This window comes from Asterias rubens, chromosome 21, assembly GCF_902459465.1.
Source record: "Asterias rubens chromosome 21, eAstRub1.3, whole genome shotgun sequence".
NCBI lineage: Eukaryota > Metazoa > Echinodermata > Asteroidea > Forcipulatida > Asteriidae > Asterias > Asterias rubens.
Genome location: NC_047082.1, coordinates 6467811 through 6486692, shown reverse-complemented (window position 1 = coordinate 6486692; position 18882 = coordinate 6467811). Strand labels below are relative to the sequence as shown.

Below are 18882 nucleotides of genomic sequence, written 5' to 3'. Positions count from 1 at the left end.
CCAGCTAGACCACAATGCACCTAATTCCAAGCTTTACGCGCGCGCCCCAGTATTTGCGAAAAGGTCTATGGGGACTATAGCCACCAGACGTCAGGGGGCCATATGCATATCATTTCCATACGTATTAGCCGTTTTTCACCATGGGCTGAAAAAAACTGTGCAAAGCAGTGCATTTCTTGCTTAATTTCTCTAAAATTAATACAAATTTCTTTATTCTATATAAATAGAAAATGTTAAAGGAACACGTTGCCTTGGATCGGTCGAGTTGGTCTTTGAAAAGCGTTTGTAACCGTTTGTTATAAATTGCATATGAGTAGAAAGATGTTGTAAAAGTAGAATACAATGATCCACACAAACATGCCTCAAAATCGCACGGTTTTCCTTTTACCTCGTCGACTAACACGGTCGGCCATTTATGGGAGACAACATGGCCGACCGTGTTAGTTTGCACAGTAAAAGGAAAACCACGCAATTTCGAGGAAAACTTGTGTGGATCATTGTATTCTACTTTTAAAACATCTTTCCAACCATATGCATTTAAAAAGACTTTATATAGACCAACTCGTCCGATCCAAGGCAACGTGTTCCTTTAAGTGTATCATAGTCATTAACCTGTATATGTGATGTTTACTTGGTCAGAATAATATAATATAGAAATGTTTGCGATAACATCATATAATGACTATCTCTAATGAGTTGGGGTGGTTCTGAATTGGTTCAACTCGACGTTGCGATCAGTATGCTCTGATCGTCTTCTGGAGAAGAATATAATGTCTACAATATTAAGAGCACCTTTCAACTACCATTAACAACTCTTTCGCATATACGTCTGTGCGGAATTTATCTTGTTAAGCCATCTTGTTTTACTCGCCTTTTATTTGACAAAAAAAAAAAACCAATTACCATCTTCAAGATATAAAATACAAATGTTTCTCTTACACGCAGATGGCGGTTGAGCATGATCAAATGGGTATACTGTCCCACCCAGTCTGCTTAGAGTATCTCAACCACAAATGGTAATTAATAGTTAAAACCACAAGATATTATTAGCAACATTTGTTATATCTTCGTAAGTTGTTGTTCTCCGTCGCTCTACTATCGCGACGTGGCCATCCACTCACTGTATAACTAAGAGTAATGCAAAAACAAGAAGGCCAAACGTGTGTTAAAGATACGTTAAGCTGTGAATTGCAATTTTGCATTTGCCGCCAATCATCGTGTTTGTTTGTTTTATTTCCATTATATTTGTACAACAACAAAATTACAGGACAATTGATTACAAGTAAATAAATATAGTTATAAATAAGAGGCAGTGGACACTATTGGTAATTACTCAAAATAATTATTAAAATAAAATCTTTTTTGGTAACGAGTAATAGGGAGCTGTTGATAGTATACAAATATTGACTGCTTCGAGTGCTAAGGGTAAAACTATGACTCCCGAGGTGATCCCCGGAGCGTTCTATTTTCCCGAGGGGAAATAGTAGTCAGGCAGCTTAGCGAATGGATGTGGACGTTCCGGACAAAAGCACCAAATTTTTTCCACGTGGTCCTTATTACCTAAGCTTTGCATTTTTGATAGGAACCACCTCACCAAGACGTATTATGGCGGCCATCTTGGATTTCCAAGATGGCCGCCATTTAAAAACCTGTTTTTGCCAGTATCTCACCTCCTGAGTCACCTAGGATCACAATTATGGTGTCTAGATATACATTTCCATGGTCAAGGAATACATCTTCACCACTTAGAAAAGCAAAAGTGCTTTATTTCTTTGTTATGGCGGCCATCTTGGATTTTTAAGACGGTCACCATATGAAAAACCCATATTTGCCGGTATCTCGCCTCCAAAGTCACATAGAATCAAAAATATTGTGTCCAAATATATATTTCCATGGTCAATGGATCCAACTGTACCACTCAGAAGAGCAGCAGTGCCTTCTTTCTTTTATATTACGGCCATCTTGGGTTTTCAAGATGGCCGCCGTATGAAGGAAACACATATTTTATCAATATCTCACCTTCTTAATCACTTATAATCACAATTATGGTGACCAAATATATGTTTTCACGGTCAAGGAATCTAATTGAACCACTCAGAAGAGCAGCAGTGCCTTCTTTGTTTTATAGTAACCATCTTGGGTTTTCAAGATCTAACCTTGTAAGTCACGTCTGATACATACATTTGCATGGCTAATGCATACAAATAGAACAGAAGCAATGTTTTCTTTTTTATGGCGGCCATCTTGGAGTTTTAAGGTTGAATGAAAGTCCACACAGGAATGAAAAATTGACTGTCGTCATCGAGACTCACTCACTCAGTCGACCCAAGTTGTCGCAAGCAGGCTCTATGTCTGACACGCCACACAACTCTATCCTGCATACAGCTGATTAGCTCCTCCTTGTTGACTACTCCTGCGTCTTCAATCAAAGTCACATAGAATCAAAAATATTGTGTCCAAATATATATTTCCATGGTCAATGGATCCAACTGTACCACTCAGAAGAGCAGCAGTGCCTTCTTTCTTTTATATTACGGCCATCTTGGGTTTTCAAGATGGCCGCCGTATGAAGGAAACACATATTTTATCAATATCTCACCTTCTTAATCACTTATAATCACAATTATGGTGACCAAATATATGTTTTCACGGTCAAGGAATCTAATTGAACCACTCAGAAGAGCAGCAGTGCCTTCTTTGTTTTATAGTAACCATCTTGGGTTTTCAAGATCTAACCTTGTAAGTCACGTCTGATACATACATTTGCATGGCTAATGCATACAAATAGAACAGAAGCAATGTTTTCTTTTTTATGGCGGCCATCTTGGAGTTTTAAGGTTGAATGAAAGTCCACACAGGAATGAAAAATTGACTGTCGTCATCGAGACTCACTCACTCAGTCGACCCAAGTTGTCGCAAGCAGGCTCTATGTCTGACACGCCACACAACTCTATCCTGCATACAGCTGATTAGCTCCTCCTTGTTGACTACTCCTGCGTCTTCAATCAAGGTCTTTAGGATGGTCTTGTTGGGTCTTCCGGGGCCGCACCTGCCGTGAGTGGGCTCCCACACGATGACTTTATTGGCTGGTAGCTTTGGGTGCCGTAGACAGTGACCAGCTCCAGGTTGGTGATGTGATCCCTCCATGAGACATTCAGTGCCATCCGTAGCATCGTGGTGTAGCAGCCATTGGTGGATTTGGTCATCGCCTTGTTGAGAGTCCAAGACTCACACCCATACAGCAGGATGGTTTCTATTGCAGCATGAAATAATCTCAGCTTTAAACCTTTGGGAAGTTGAGATGTCCAGATCTTCTTCATGTCATGGAGGGCTTTCCATGAAAGCGCCTTATGGACCTTATGTCTTTCTCTGTGCTCTGCATCCTGGAGCCGAGGTACTTGAAGTCGTCCACCTTAAGTGATGAACCTCCGAAGGTCATTAGCGGAGCATGATCCCCAATGTTGTACACATATACTCCGTCTTCTTGGCATTGAGATTGGGACCAACCTTCTCACACTCCGAATCAAATCTGCTGAGTAGCTCTTGATTAGCCTCTATGATGTTGTCAGACAGTAGGGCTATAGCATCTGCGAAGTCTAGGTCAGAGTGGGTCACTGGGCCGATTCTTCTAGACTTTCTTGGGGTGATGGCGAAGCCTAGATCCTCGTGTTCTTTAAGGGCTTGTCTCAGGGCGTACAATAATAAATAAAGATGGATCCAGCATGTCGCCTTGCAGAACTCCAGCCAATATTTCGAACGAGAGTCCATCCTCAATCATTGGAATGTGGTTTATATTGATATCATTGGAATGTGTGCGTTTTTTCACTCTGCTGTCACTCCAATCTTTTAGGCAACTCGTGTTGCATGCTGCAACAACTTACAATTTGGGGATCTCCATTGCCTGTCTTCTGACTCAACCCCTTTTTGTTTCATTTACATGTTTAAGGTCACTAGACTTATCATACTGTACAATAAGTAGTTTAAGTGTGAGGAGAGTTTTGGCATGGAAGGCACTTTATGGCATGAGACGAGTGAGGTCTCAATTAATGGTATCTGTCAAGATCAGGGAACGAAGTAATGAGGCTAGCTGGCCTCTGTGTCAGACATCCAGAGCTAGCTAGTTCTTTGGGAACCCATCGATGGAAACAGGAGAAAGGGGCCGGAAGAGGAGACTAACGTAATTTGTAGATCAGCTGGAGAAGGACATAGCAAAGAACATCTGAGTTAAGGACGCTGATGCTGGACCGGGATGCGTGGAAGGCGATCATGAGAGTCATCGAGAAGGCGTTGGTTGAGGACAGCCTCTTGCTCAACTACTGCGTAGTTGTATGTTCAAAATATTGAGCCTCAACCATATTTCTGGGACAGGATGGAGTTACAAGATGGGTTAAGGCACATGTCCCATGCTGATATATTGCCTTTGGCATGGAATGCAGATGTGTTTAAACATCCCATTAAACTGTATGGAAGGCAGTATTTTGTGCTACTTATAGCCCTTTGCAGATGGCACTAGTGTGATGAAGTATAAAGCCTTTGCCAGAACCCACATTTAGCCTAAATGTTCACATTCTTGGCAAGTAATCAGGTGTGGCCAGACTTGGCCCAGATCTAGCATCATCTAACCTAGTGTGTGGCCAGACCTGGCACAGATCAGACAACAGCTCACCTTGTGTTGCCAGACCTAGCCAAGATCTAACATCATACCTAGTGAGGCCAGACTTGGCCAAGATCTAGCATCATCTAACCTGTGTTGCCAGACCTTGCCAAAATCAGACATCATCTAACCTGGTTGTGGCCAGACCTGGCCAAGTTCTAACATCATCCAACCTTGTGTGGTCAGACCTGGCCCAGATCTACTATTATCTGACCCAGACAATGCCATCGTATCACCTGCCACGTCTGGACCAGATCTGGCCAGCGAACATGGTTGCTGGGAAGAGAGAATACTGGTCTTTGACAATTATCAATGGTGTCCAGTGTCTTTAACAGCCCCAGCTGGCACAAGGTCAGAGATGTCTGACAACTGGTGATGTTCGTGTAATTAAGTCACAGGCAGTTTCATTTCATTTTGCTGTTCTCTCAAATAAATTGAAACATGCTGATTACAGTGCAGTTGTACTAGGTGGAGTATGACCCAAGTTGTCAAATAGCAAATTTGTGATCCTGATCAACGAACGAAGAAGGTGAGATATTAAATGGGTTTATTCTTGGCAGCCATCTTGAAAGTGATCGATGGCCTCAGAATAAAATGAAAAACGCCCCTGCTTTTCCAAGTGGTACAGTTGCATTCCTTGACAAGAACAATAATATAAGAAGCCATTATTGTGACTCTAAGTGACTTGGAAGGTGAGATATTGGCAAATACATTTTTGTCTTCTGATGGCGGCCATCTTGAAAACCCAAGATGGCCTCTACATAAAAGAAGGAAAGCACTGCTGCTCTTCTAAATGGTACAGTTGGACTCCTTGACCATGAAAATGTATATTATTTTGTCACCATAATTGTAATTGTGATTATAAGTGATTTAGAAGGTACGATATTGATAAAATATATGTTTTCTTCATATGGCGGTCATCTTGAAAACCCAAGATGGCCGCTATCCAAAACAAAGAAGACGCTGCTGCTCTTCTGAGTGGTACAATTAGATTCCTTGACCATGAAAATGTATATTTGGTCACCATAATTGTTATTATAAATGATTTAGACGGTGAGATATTGATAAACATGTGTTTTCTTCAAATGGCGGCCATCTTGAAAACCTAAGATGGCCGCTATATAAAAGAAAGAAGGCACTGCTGCTCTTCTGAGTTGTACAGTTGGATCCATTGACCATGGAACTATATATTTGATCACACTATTTGTGATTCTATGTGACTTTGGAGGCGAGATACCGGCAAATATGGGTTGTTCATATGGTGACCGTCTTAAAAATCCAAGATGGCCGCCATAACAAAGAAATAAAGCACTTTTGCTTTTCTAAGTGGTGAAGATGTATTCCTTGACCATGGAAATGTATATCTAGACACCATAATTGTGATCCTATGTGACTCAGGAGGTGAGATACTGGCAAAAACAGGTTTTTAAATGGCGGCCATCTTGAAAATCCAAGATGGCCGCCATAATACGTCTTGGTGAGGTGGTTCCTATCAAAAATGCAAAGCTTAGGTATTAAGGAACACGTAGACAAAATTTGGTGCTTTTGTCCGGAACGTCCACATCCATCTCAAATATGGTCATAAGCTGCCTGACTATAGTTTAAACCATCGCACGAGTAAAAGCAGCCAAATATTTGTTTTATAACACCCCAAACATTTCTAAATACTGTACAAACTTTACAGACCTGAATGCTACAATCCACGGACGAAGCGAATACAGATTGCGAAAACTTTTCACTGTGCTCTGCATGTAGTGTCATGTAATCCGAAATGGTTACAGACTAATAATTTATGATCCTCGTACACGCAACGGACGTCTGGGTACTGCACGCCGTGTGCTAGTCTTTCGGACTAGCGCACGGCAAACCGATGCGCTATCACACGGCCGTCGTCTAGCAAAACTAAGACATATCATGTGACGCGCTCTAAACCAATGAAAAGGCAGAATATTGGTAAGGGGTGTTGTAATATAAAACATTGTGAGAAACGCCTCCCTCTGAAGTGACGTAGTTTTCGAGGAAGAAGTAATTGTCCGCGAACTTGATTTCGAGATCTCATATTTTGAATTTGAGGTCTCGAAATCAAGCATCTGAAAGCACACAACTTCGTGTGACAAGGTATTTTTTCTTTCATTATTATCTCGCAACTTCGACGACCAATTGAGTTCAAATTTTCACAGGTTTGTTATTTCATGCATATGTTGAGATACACCAAGTGAGAAGACTGGTTTTTTACATTTACCAATAGTGTCCAGTGTCTTTTAGTAGCTCTACGAAAGCGCCCTGGTACCCTGTGTAAGACTGCTCTGCAAATGCCTGTTATTATGTTATAAAATTGGGCCCTGGTGGTGCTACCCTGCTATTATTTACTCATTTAACCATAGTTGAATGGTTTTAAAGTCTCACAATTGCCATCTGATTCCATCTTGATTAGGAAGTCCTACGGACTGCTCATCCACTTTACAGGTACGACCATCTACTTAGCTTTCCTTGCATGCCTGACCTTCCTTGCAATCAACTGCTCCTCTAATACACATGCTAATGAGACTACGAGTAATGTTACCATGGAGGCGACTGATGAACCCAACCCGACAATGGAATGTGTAAGTATTGCGTATTTCAAACTTCCGGGACCATTATGGTCCAAACCATTATTATGTGTTGTGATACATCAACTGAGAATACTAGTTGACAATTTACCAAACATGTCCAGTGCCTACAAGTACGCATGTCTGAAGTATGGTTTTTGCGTCATTTTCTGACCGAGAAGCAGAGTGACAGACCTAACAGAGGGAGTGTTTTACACGATCTTAACATTCTGCAATTAACTTATCTATTCTTACAGATGATGACGATTTCTGTGTACATTGCGACTGGCTTTTGCGTTTTGAGCGTCCTGAAAGAGTTTGCGCAGATGTGCCATGAGGTATATATAAATTTCTGTATGTAGATTCCTTTTGTTTTTGATTTGGGGTTGAACAAAGGAAAACAATAGTTACGCGAGATTTGAACCAACGACCTCCAGAACAAAGGTATTTACAAAACAGAGAGACCCCCAACTACATGGTTGTAGATAGCTCAGAGTGCCGGCACGTTAAACCGGAAGTCGTGGGTTAATATCAGGCTCTAGTCAATTCTTTTGTTCAATCACAAATCATTTACAATATCTCCAATCAGATCCACGGTGGTTTATTTACTACTCCTCTCTATTTGTTGACGTTGTGTGATAGGCACCCTACAATTATTTAATGTGAAGTGTTTATCGGCAATCAAGGCGCAACATAGTCTATTTTTTTATAATGTACCCCGTGGTGGTGCAATTTTATGTCTTTTATCTGTGCAATTTTTATCAATATTTTTTCCTTGTAATGCCACATTATTCAGCTTCGTGCTGCCAGTATTTTTTTTTTTTTATAAAAATGAATGAATGAATGAATCTGAATCTTAACAATTTTTGGTGAATAAAGAAAAAACTGTCTCCCTTTTATTACTATAGTTACCAATCGGCAGTCGCACAGCTTCATCCTGGGCCCTATTTGTTTCCAAATAAGGCACTCTTTGTATAATGTTTTCTTTGTATAATGTTTTTTCCCTTTTTTCTTTCTTTTTTTGATAGATGGCGCTAAATAAGAGAATCAATGTGTGGTGAAGAGGTTTTCAACTAGTGGTTTAAACCCAACGAGGCATGGTTCTTGATAATTTTACCGGGACGAAGTCGAGGTAAATGATCAAGAACCAGGCTTCGGCGGGTTTAAACCACTAGTTGAAACCGATTCAACACACTTTGATTCCCATTCATAAATACCTTTTCGGTCAAAAACATCAACACTTTTATTATTATTATTATTACGATTATTGGGAAAATATAATCTGAAACAAAACCAAAGTTACTGCGATTGGTATAGATTTATTTGCTTTCTATTTTTCTTTTGTTGTTAAAGCGATTTAGGTACTTTATAGACTGGAACAACTATCTGGAGTGGGGTTTGTACACGTCCACTCTGTTGTTTGTTATTCCATTTTTACTGGGTAGTGATTTCAATGACATGAGTGACATGCAACGGCAGAGTGGAGCTTTCGCCGCATTCCTAGGCTGGTTTGTTATGCTCCTCTTAGAACAAAGGTAATGTTCGTCCTATCATTGTTATTTATGAATTTGATTATTAAGAACTTTATTACCGTTTCTGTTTGGTTCTACGATTGATATTAGAGGGTATCGTTTGGTTCTACGATTGATATCAGAGGGTTTCATTTGGTTCTATGATTGATATCGAAGGGTATTGTTTGATTCTACGAATTATATTAAAGGGTATCGTTTGGTTCTTAGATTCCATCTAATACGCAGTACATTTCAAGGGGAGAAAAGTTTGAACTCGAGGAATGTTCTTTGCCAATGACCAGGGCACTATTAATGTAAAGAGCATTTAGGCGTTATTGTTAAAGTCACCTGGAAGTGGTATTTTTTTTTAAATAAAGCTTTTGTCACTAAAATATGTGTTTTTACAAGAGGAATGTGAATAAAAAGTTAACAAAGGTTTAAAAATATTAGTTTTGATTGTATTTACAAATTTACGACTAGGCCCCGACCCGAGAGGGCGCTGTTCGTGACGTTATTCAAGGCGCGATATTTGAAGAGAAAATTTGTAGTCAGTCCCCCGTACATTACGTCTGGGAACATGGCACATCAAAACAAATTTAGACACGATTTTACACACATACGTACATTGAAACTTGAACATGTTGAACGCCTAGTGGTTTTTACAAAAGCTATTGCTGCTATTTTTATTTAACTATGCGACTTTTTAGTGACCAAATGGGGTCACATAGGCCTGGACTCACGGTGAATCGCATGCGGTACCAAAAAAATCTCGTGTCACTTGGCAAAAGCTAAAAACATACCCTCAAAGTTCAAACTTACCCGAATTTTTTCACGTTTAGCAAATGCTCCTCTGGGTTCGTCACGTCTTTCAGATACCTTCTTCGATTTCCCACTAGCTGGAAAAACTGTTGGGACGGCGTCGTGTTTAAGAATGGCTCTTCTCGTCATGTCAAATGAGTGGTGTATCCCGGATTCGAAGCACGACGGCTCGAAGTGTTCGCTGCATAGCGCTGAAAAAGACGTCGGACCGGACCACTTTGCTCTAGTTAATCTGACTTTCGCAGCCCACAACCGCCTATACTTGGGATCTGCAGGAAATAGATGAAGACTGACCCCATCTTTAGTTGTTTTGCTGCATCCAGCAGCAATACACCTGGTCGGCATTGCCGGAAAAAATGCCAGAAAAAAACCTTTTTCGCAGCGTACAAACTCACGTCTTAGAATTACATGTACTTTTGCACGTGTGTTTATCTACGCATCGAGGCAAAGTCTTCCTTTTCCTACGTCACAAAAGGGGTAGGCGGAGTCAACCCCCAAGCACATAATTAATTTTTTTAACATATAAATCGTGACAAACAATTACTCAACATTTTTTTTAATTGTTAATAAATATATACTCTTATGTTTAACAGACAAAAATCTTACTTCCAGGTGCCTTTAAATGCGCTTTAAAAGAACTATAAATTTATAATATTTTATTATTATGGTTAAGTAGTTTTTGTTTGCTAATTTTTGTTTAAAGGATCGAAGTGATTGGTATCTACGTTGTGATGTTTCAAGTCATACTCACTACTCTGGTACAAGTTCTGGCAGTGTTCTTAGGTCTCATCATTGCCTTTGCAATGGCTTTCTTCGTCTTGCTGAAGGATGAGGTAAGAATTAATCACCATTAAAGGAAACGTTGCCTTGGATTGGACGAGTTGGCAGTATAAAAAGCGTTTGAAACCATTTAAAAAAATGCATATGGTTGGAAAGATGTTTTAAAAGTACAATGATCCACACAAGTATCACTCGAAATTGCGTGGTTTTCTTTTACTGTGCGAACTAACACGGTCGGCCATTTATGGGAGTCAAAAATTTGACTCCCATAAATGGCCGACCGCGTTAGTCGACGAGGTAAAAGGAAAACCGTGCAATTTCGAGGCATGTTTGTGTGGATCATTGTATTCTACTTTTACAACATCTTTCTACCCATATGCGTTTTATAAAAAACGGTTACAAATGCTTTTCAAAGACCAACTCGACCGATCCAAGGCAACGTTTTCCTTTAAAGATTGTGACCTTCAGAGGAACCAGACTAAATAAAAAAAAACATAAAGATACCTATTAATGCTAAAAAATATTTTAACAATTGTCTTCAGATGCAACATTTGGACCATCTAAGACCCCCAAAGAGCGTTTAATAATTAACGCTGAGAAATAGTTAAGATATTGTTCTTAAGAAACAAAAACATTATTTTTGTTTTTAACATAGGTTTTTTGTTTGGGCCAGGCATTCCCTAAATGCTTGAAGTTGGAAGTCATTTAAATGCAAGGCCTGAAACATTAAACCAATCTTTCTAAGATCTCCAAATACAATAACATTTGAACCTTTAAAGTTGGGGTTTTCCAAAACTCCCAGTGTGGGTGACTGTAGTGTGATAGACTTTAGAATTCTTTAGAAAAGAAACAGTGGAGCAGCAATACGAAAACTCTTCAAATTGCATTGGGAAGGTTGGAGCTGTCTAAGATGATATTTGACCTTAGACGAACTGTTGTAACTAAACTCCATTGTATACATTTTTTGTTTGCAGGAAAACAAAGCGTTTGAGTCGGTACCGATCTCTATTTTCCGTGTGTTTGCGATGACGTTGGCAGAGATAGACTTCATCAATTCTTTTGTTTATCCAGCAATGGACTCTGATGATCAAACCATGCCGTACCCTGAGACAACCTACTTCTTTCTCGCTTTGCTCCTCATATTCCTGACTATCATTCTGATGAATCTAATGGTAAGCAATTCATCCCTGTACGAGCTATCTTTCTTTCTTTAATAGAGTATTTGTTTCTAAACATATTGACATTCCCTAGGCTAGGTCTACAAATCGGAAAATTTACAAGCCTGAAAGTCAAACATTCCTGATTAAAAAACAACACAAAACAAAACAAAAAAACAAACAGGGAAACTGACCTGTGGCTGAAATCTGAAACAAAATATCGCATCCCCTCAAGGTGATTCCCCTGGCTGCCGTTTCCCAGGTTGTATCGTAATTTGGGTGTGATCCCTGGCTACACGGCAGTTAACGGTTGTATGGCTTCTGACTGGCACCCGAACAAAGATATTGACAAAGTAGGGACGACGCCAATATAGGGCTAGATAGCTCAGTTGGTTCGAATCCGACTCAAGTCAATGTGTCTTCATTCAATCCCAAAATCGTTTTTTTTTACCCAGTCAGTTTCCTTGTGGTTGATATTGATGTTTTTCTTTTTTTTAAGATGTTGAAATAATGAGAACTAAAGAAATGAAAAAACTAATCCAAACAAAAACATGTAGGCCTACCATACATTCACCCGATCCCTTAACAACTTGCACCCCGCCAGATTGGTCTAGCAGTTGGTGATATTGCAAGTGTCCAGCAAGACGCTAAGCTGAAGAATCTTGCTAAGCAGGTTGAGCTCTATACGGAAATGGAAGGCAAGATTCCCGCCAGAATTCTGGAGTACGTCAACAAAGACTACGTGGTTAACTTTTCTAACATCAGATGCAAACTTAAACGATCCAAAGTAAGTAATAAGAATGACTTTCCTATTAGTAATTAAACTTTTTTTTTTTTTTTCGAAGGAATTTTTACATTTAAACCCGTAACAATTATTCACTTAGGTACAGAAATACTGAGAGGGCAGAAAAGCCATGGCAAAAAAAAAAATTGAAGTTAATAAATAATTCACAACTATACAGAAAAAAATACAGAGCTAAACTTTATACAATATTTTAGGTATCCAATTTATATATAAATTTCGCAGTAGAATCAGTTATAATACAGATGTACATTTCTATAGAATATTGAAGCATTTTCAATATATTTTCAATAGGGGGATGAATGGTTTGCGGTAATTCATCTATTGATTGAATCAATATCATTGAACCAATAGTTAAATTATATCAAAGTCATATCCCGTTCATTGTATAAAAATTTCATGCAGAGTGAGCTCAAATTTTGGCAACCAATACAAGTAGTCTCTTAATCACTCAGCTGAGTTTTGGTTTAGATTATGACTATGGCCATCTTCTTTAAAAGGTGCTGTCTTTTTGCATAACATAGAGCATTTTCAAGCATCTAATGTTTCAAAATCTAGATTAACAGACGATCGCGTACAAAGACGTCAATGACACCAGCTTCGGCTTCAATGTTCTTATCTCCGAAGCTGCATGGTCGAAGCTTATCAACTCTTTCATTGAGATCAATAATTGCACTCTGTTTTGAATCATTATACGTTGTGATTTTTATCCAGGCAAGAAAACTTTGGAAGGAGGTTCGAAACGGCAAGTGTGATAAGACAAGTAAGTCAGGTGATCATATGATGTCGTGTGTCAAGGGACTACCAATCAAGAAGGACAACAACAATAAGAACACAGAAATGACCTCAATCACGAAGAAGTAAGTCAAATTGAACAGCATTGAGAGCTTTGGGGGACGATGGTGTCAGAAGAATTACCGGGTAGATCTCGGGTACTCTGTGAAAAGTATTGGAAACTACTGGTAAAATACTGTTCTTTTGGGGAACAAACCAGTACCGCCAACTAATTTGGTCCGGGTGGCTACAAAAAAGTCTCCACCAAATCTATAACAGACAAGTCCATGCTTGATTGTTTCGTGCAAACACACAGTTAACAAAAAATAGTCTGTTACAGATCGGTGTGACCTTGAACTATTTTATAATGGACTGACGTGACACTATTAGTTTTGGGATTTTCAAAAAGCTTCCGTTGCCGATCAAATAAATTTGATAACGTCAAAAGCTAATTAATATTTAAACTTGACGGCCAATGTGACACCAGTCTTAAAAACTCGGTATGTTTCACACGTTTCCAGGATGACGTCATTGTCAAGTCAACTGGAAAAGCAGTCTGACATCTTGCGTCTGATTATGCAGAAGATGGACATCAACACAGAAGCTGACCAAGATGAGGGTGTATCGCCCTCAGCGGATGGTGTAGCAAACCCAAGGTTAGCTCTATTACTGGGATTGAAAATATCATTGTAGATTTTCCCGGCCAATTTCAACAAAAATTCATTCAATTTTCTTACCACACGCATTCAACATCACGCATTTCCCCTTATCCACTCAAACTAAGATCTTGTTTATAGCTATTAATGCACTTAATTTCGTTTTCGTGCACATATGATTTCCCTTTTTCCCCATTCAGATTTGTTTCAGTCATTCTGTTTAATTTATAGTCATACAAATTAATATTTTGAACATTATTAGGTTGAATTTTACTACTAAAACTATTTACCTTTGATGAAATTGAGTGGTTGACCAGCTCTTGCTGCTGACTTTTTGCGAAATTGAATGAATATTTCGCCCCAATGAAATCGAATGATGTGACCAGTGAATGCTTAACTGGCGAGGCGAAATGAAATTACTTTTGACTCTTTGATGCTGGTTTAAACGCAATGGAATGACAGTGGTGTTAAAAATGAAAGTTTGTTGTTGTATAATTTGGCTTTGAAAACCTGCAACGGACTGGGAACGCATTGTTGGTAAAGTAGTTCCAGTATTAATGTTAATGTCAGCACAAGCTCATGGATATCACAGTGTTGGACTAGTTAACAACATATTTGCAAGTGTAATCCGTCAATATCACGATGTTAATGTGTTGGGTTTTTTTTATGTGTGGCAAGTACATTTGGGTGAATAAAAATATAGTGCGCCACCAATAGATTTACCCGACACTGAGCCTCGTTCGATTAAGTTTTTTTATATGAGTCGGCTGGTTTTCCATGCATGTCATACCTGCCTACATATTCCGCTTCAAGATAGGATTAATAGGATTCACGATAAGGGCAGTCGTGTCCTGAGTCGGCGTAACGTATCACAATATATAGTGTATTTAATGGAGATATCACAGTGACTGACTACCACTTTATGCTATCCAACAAGAATCGTCAATAATTAATAATCGAGATCTGTTGTTTATTTTCAGATTTGACTTCCGCCAAGTGGTAAGCGCCGCTCAAAGGAACCAGCCACGTATCAAATCAGCATCGGCTACTGGACACCCGGGAAAATCGGTATAATTTACATGGTTGCACAAAGATGTCATTGCAATGGTTGAAATCAATGGGCCGAGGGAGAAAACACCCACAATTTACATATGTTTGTTAAACATTAATTGGATGAAATTGTGGTATATTTATTGGACATAAATTTACTGTAAGCTTTCAGGGTTGGTTAACTGCATAGCCAGGCGCTATAGCCTACATTATATACGACAGTACTTTTCTTTGATTATTTGAAGAACAAAAATAACCAAAAACTTGACAAATTGCCAGTAAAATAAATACAACACACGAAAAATTGTTTTGCTAACAAAAAGGCATCAATTAAAACTTAACCGTTAAAAATACTCGTTTAAAGTGCACCCATTTCGTACTTGCAGCAACATTTTATTTAGAAATTCAGCTTGATTTGGAAAATATAAATTTAAATTGTAGTTAATAGTTAAGATGTTATTATGGTACAACAGGTAATGTTATCTGACGTACGTTAAATAGTTATGTTGAATGTGTCCGACATTATAAATCGTTAATCTTTCAAATTAATCTATACCATCAATTTTGTGACTATGCCTACATATAGAGCCTCAATATAAATTGGTAGGAAGTGAGTTTGTTTAAGTATTTCATTCAGGGGATGAGGTTCCTAAAACTTGTTGCCCATTCCTTCAGGTCAAGATATTTTAATAGTTATTATACCAGCCCCGTAAAAACAGTTAGAGATTATTACCGTCATATTATATGTCTGTACATAAAGATTAAATTATATGATTATATATAATATCTTTAGTATAATGAAAAGGTAATAAAGAGCGTTTTTTTTTCATAAAGCCCCATTTCAATAACATAGCATCTTCACAAAAAATGAAAAATAAGTAGATTTATATACCATGTTTCAAGAAAATTGTAAAAGGGGGGAAATCAAATTGTGACAGCAGCATCAGTTAAGCTATTTGAAAAACCTCTACCATGGTCGAAATAATTGTGCTCAATGTACCATCACCATGGAAAGTTGACGAAGCTGCCGAATTTAAAAAATGTACCATTTTGAGCTAGCTAATAATTATTAGATATAATTATCAATTATGTGGACCACCGACACTACGACCGTAGTTCGGAATCCCTTATTTCATCTACCTCCATGGTTACTATTTTGTACACTTCTTCTACTCAGTAATCCCAAAAATATGTACGTTTATGCACGTTACATCCGTAACCTTCCAGCGAAGGTCACAGTAAAACAAGGTTTTGAAACTGTTGAACATCCACACGTCTTTTCGACGTCAGTGTTTGTACATCTTTATACCTTTTTTCTGTTCCAAACAACCTGAAAAGCGAGTGTCTGATACTGTTAATCACAAACTTACCTATACAAAATCGTAGATCAGTGGCCATTTTATTCCGACAATTCCTTCGTCCGTTGAAACTTCACTGTGTGTAACATTTGTATGTTGTTTTCCGTGTAAAAAAGATCGTGTTTTAAAATGGCCGCTGTGAAGTTTTTTCTAGCGGCTTCAGGCAACAGTCGTTGAAATAATGATATAAGCCTCCTTCGCGGTGTTTGTCATTAATTAAAACGTTGCGTAGCTAAGACAAGTTTTATCGTGAAATGCAACTTAAGGAAGTGGCGCAGCTGCGCAACATTAACGTAGCGTTATAGGCCTATCGACAGAGTAAAACGGACAGAGATTGTATGACAGTGGCTCAAGTAAGTTAAGCACTGCTTTCGTGAAATCCGGCACGGGTTTTGTGCGGGTTTTAGCCTACGTTATTCCTTAGGCAGTGACGACGATTGGTTCAGTGCCGAACATACTACCTTGTTTCGTTTAGCGAAACAAAACAATCATAAAATCATCAGCCATTGCTTTACAAGTACGTTTTACTTTAACCACACGTTAATGAAATAATATCGGCCACATTTTAGGGGGTAGGCCTAATTAAAACGACCAGTGATCCTTGGTTGTTTCCACCATAAGTACAATTTTTAGTAAACACTAATCTTTCGTCTTTCATTATTTATTTGCTAACCATGAACCCATCGGTTCCGATCAACACCCCACCCACAAATCAACCCCGAATTGTTCGCATTTCCATTATAAACTTTATTACACCTCCCGTAAAACAAAACAAAATAAATACTTTCATATGAAACAGACAGGTCCAAATAAATTAATGTAAATGCATTCTTAAATTAAATTTAGTTTAATCTATAAACCTTCCTTTATTTTCTGCCGCAAAATAGATAAAAGTTTATTGATTTTTAAGTCGTCCAGTGACCACTGTAAAAATAAAAAAAATTCAAGGCCTCACCCCACTATAATCACAAGCTTAAAATTATGAAGAACTTTTTCGAAACTACAAGAAGATATTAACTAAGTTTAAATTTCAGAAGATGAAACATAATGGTAATCTACCACAAAGTTAGTCTTTTCAACACTTCAAAAGAATTTCACCCAAATATTTGGAGAGTAACAGTGGTCTCATGTTGATTAATTAAGTTGAAAGGATTTAAAGTTGTTAAAGAAATTTGTTATAGTAACAGTAAAGGTTAAGATCCCCGAGAAATTGGCCAACTTGTTTGAGATAATATTGGTAAACTTTATCTTTTGATTTGTGTTTGTATCTTAGAGTTGTCTAGCCAATTTATTTGTAACTTACAGTTCATTGTTGAAAAGTAGCCCATACTAATGGCACTTAGTTTAACGTAATTTTCCATTTTGCGGTCGTGATTTAAAAAGGCCGCTGGAAGTCGAAGAAAGTACCTGAAAGACGTGACGAACCTAAAGGAGCCTAAGTCACCAATCCGTTATAATATTTCTCATAACAAAATATTTTGAATACGAAAGTTTAATTATCTTAGTATTTTACTTTTCTGTTAAGTAAAAAAAAAAATGTAGCAATATTGTATAAATTTTAAATTGTATGTGTTATGAGCAAAACTTATTGATTCAAATTAGTAAAGTAGGCCCTACATGGTACAGTTATGACTAAATGCAATGGACCCTTCCCATGAAATATGCTTATTACATTCACGCATGCGTACAGACCCTGTTGGTTGGCAAACGCCATACGCCTCTCTTAATACTTATGCATGACGTCATAATTCTTACCCAAAATGAGGCTATGGGCGCACGTTCCCCATCACTTGCAGTGGCTGCGCCCATCGCCTCGTTTTGAGTTAGCATTGTGACGTACCTCATGCATAAATATTAAGAAAGGCGTATAGAGTTGTGCACTGAGCAGACGCGCGATCGCGTCTGCGTCACGCAGCCATTAGTCGTGTACAAAACAGCGCGATGTTCCCTCATGTTACCAACCAAAACGTTAGTGCGCACGCGCTATGTGCAGTTTACATATTTCATGGGAAGGGTCTATTGGACAGATTATGTAGCATTAAGAAAGTCAACGTGTTGATGAATTTTTCATTTTCGTAAACATTTGACGCGTATCGCTTATAGCAATCACTATTTATGCTATACTTATATCTTTCTTTTCAATTGCTATAAATTTCATATCAATGCATAGCTTTATCATTTGCTGTCAATGATGCATTCATGCTATACAGCTATATATAGTGTATATCTTTGCTATCTATTTGATATAGCTATTTAATAATACTACAGCGCAGAATATATCGACTGCTATCAATTTGATATAATTGCCATAGCATATCATTTGTTTTAATTTTTACCAGTGTTATTTCAATGCTATAGCTCATAATAAGTCAGTCACTGAGATACATTTTCGAAACCCATTCCCTAAATTTACGTGGCAGAAGATAGAATTTGTGTTTTTGTTTTGTTTTTCAACAGCAAGTTCATGGAAAACAAAGTGTACAGGTTTGTAATGTCAAGCTCGTATATAGAGGAAACTGAGTGGGTAAATTATATTCAGAATAAAATACACACCAGACACAATAATGCCAGCCTATAATTGTTTAGTTTTATTTTAAAAGTATTTTACGTTTGTTCATTCCAACCAATAAAGTATAAGTTTGTAACAGTTTATTAAAAGTGTATTTAATATAATTTTTATCAGCTTGTTAAAATCTAATATTGCAAAACCAATGAACTCCTTTCATTGTTCTA

General features: G+C 38.1%; 1 protein-coding gene across 1 annotated transcript in view; it reads left to right on the top strand.

Annotated features, from left to right (window-relative positions):
* Positions 1 to 15506, top strand: part of LOC117304788 (transient receptor potential cation channel subfamily A member 1-like) — a 45457-nt gene extending 29951 nt beyond the window's left edge. The window contains exons 17-26 of the mRNA XM_033789397.1: positions 946 to 1016; positions 7089 to 7257; positions 7500 to 7580; positions 8596 to 8777; positions 10276 to 10405; positions 11327 to 11524; positions 12114 to 12296; positions 13026 to 13171; positions 13607 to 13741; positions 14722 to 15506. Of these exons, the coding sequence (XP_033645288.1) occupies positions 946 to 1016; positions 7089 to 7257; positions 7500 to 7580; positions 8596 to 8777; positions 10276 to 10405; positions 11327 to 11524; positions 12114 to 12296; positions 13026 to 13171; positions 13607 to 13741; positions 14722 to 14815 (1389 nt within the window). The 3' untranslated portion in view covers positions 14816 to 15506. The remainder of the gene's footprint in view (positions 1 to 945; positions 1017 to 7088; positions 7258 to 7499; positions 7581 to 8595; positions 8778 to 10275; positions 10406 to 11326; positions 11525 to 12113; positions 12297 to 13025; positions 13172 to 13606; positions 13742 to 14721) is intronic.
* The last annotated feature ends 3376 nt before the right edge of the window (positions 15507 to 18882 follow it).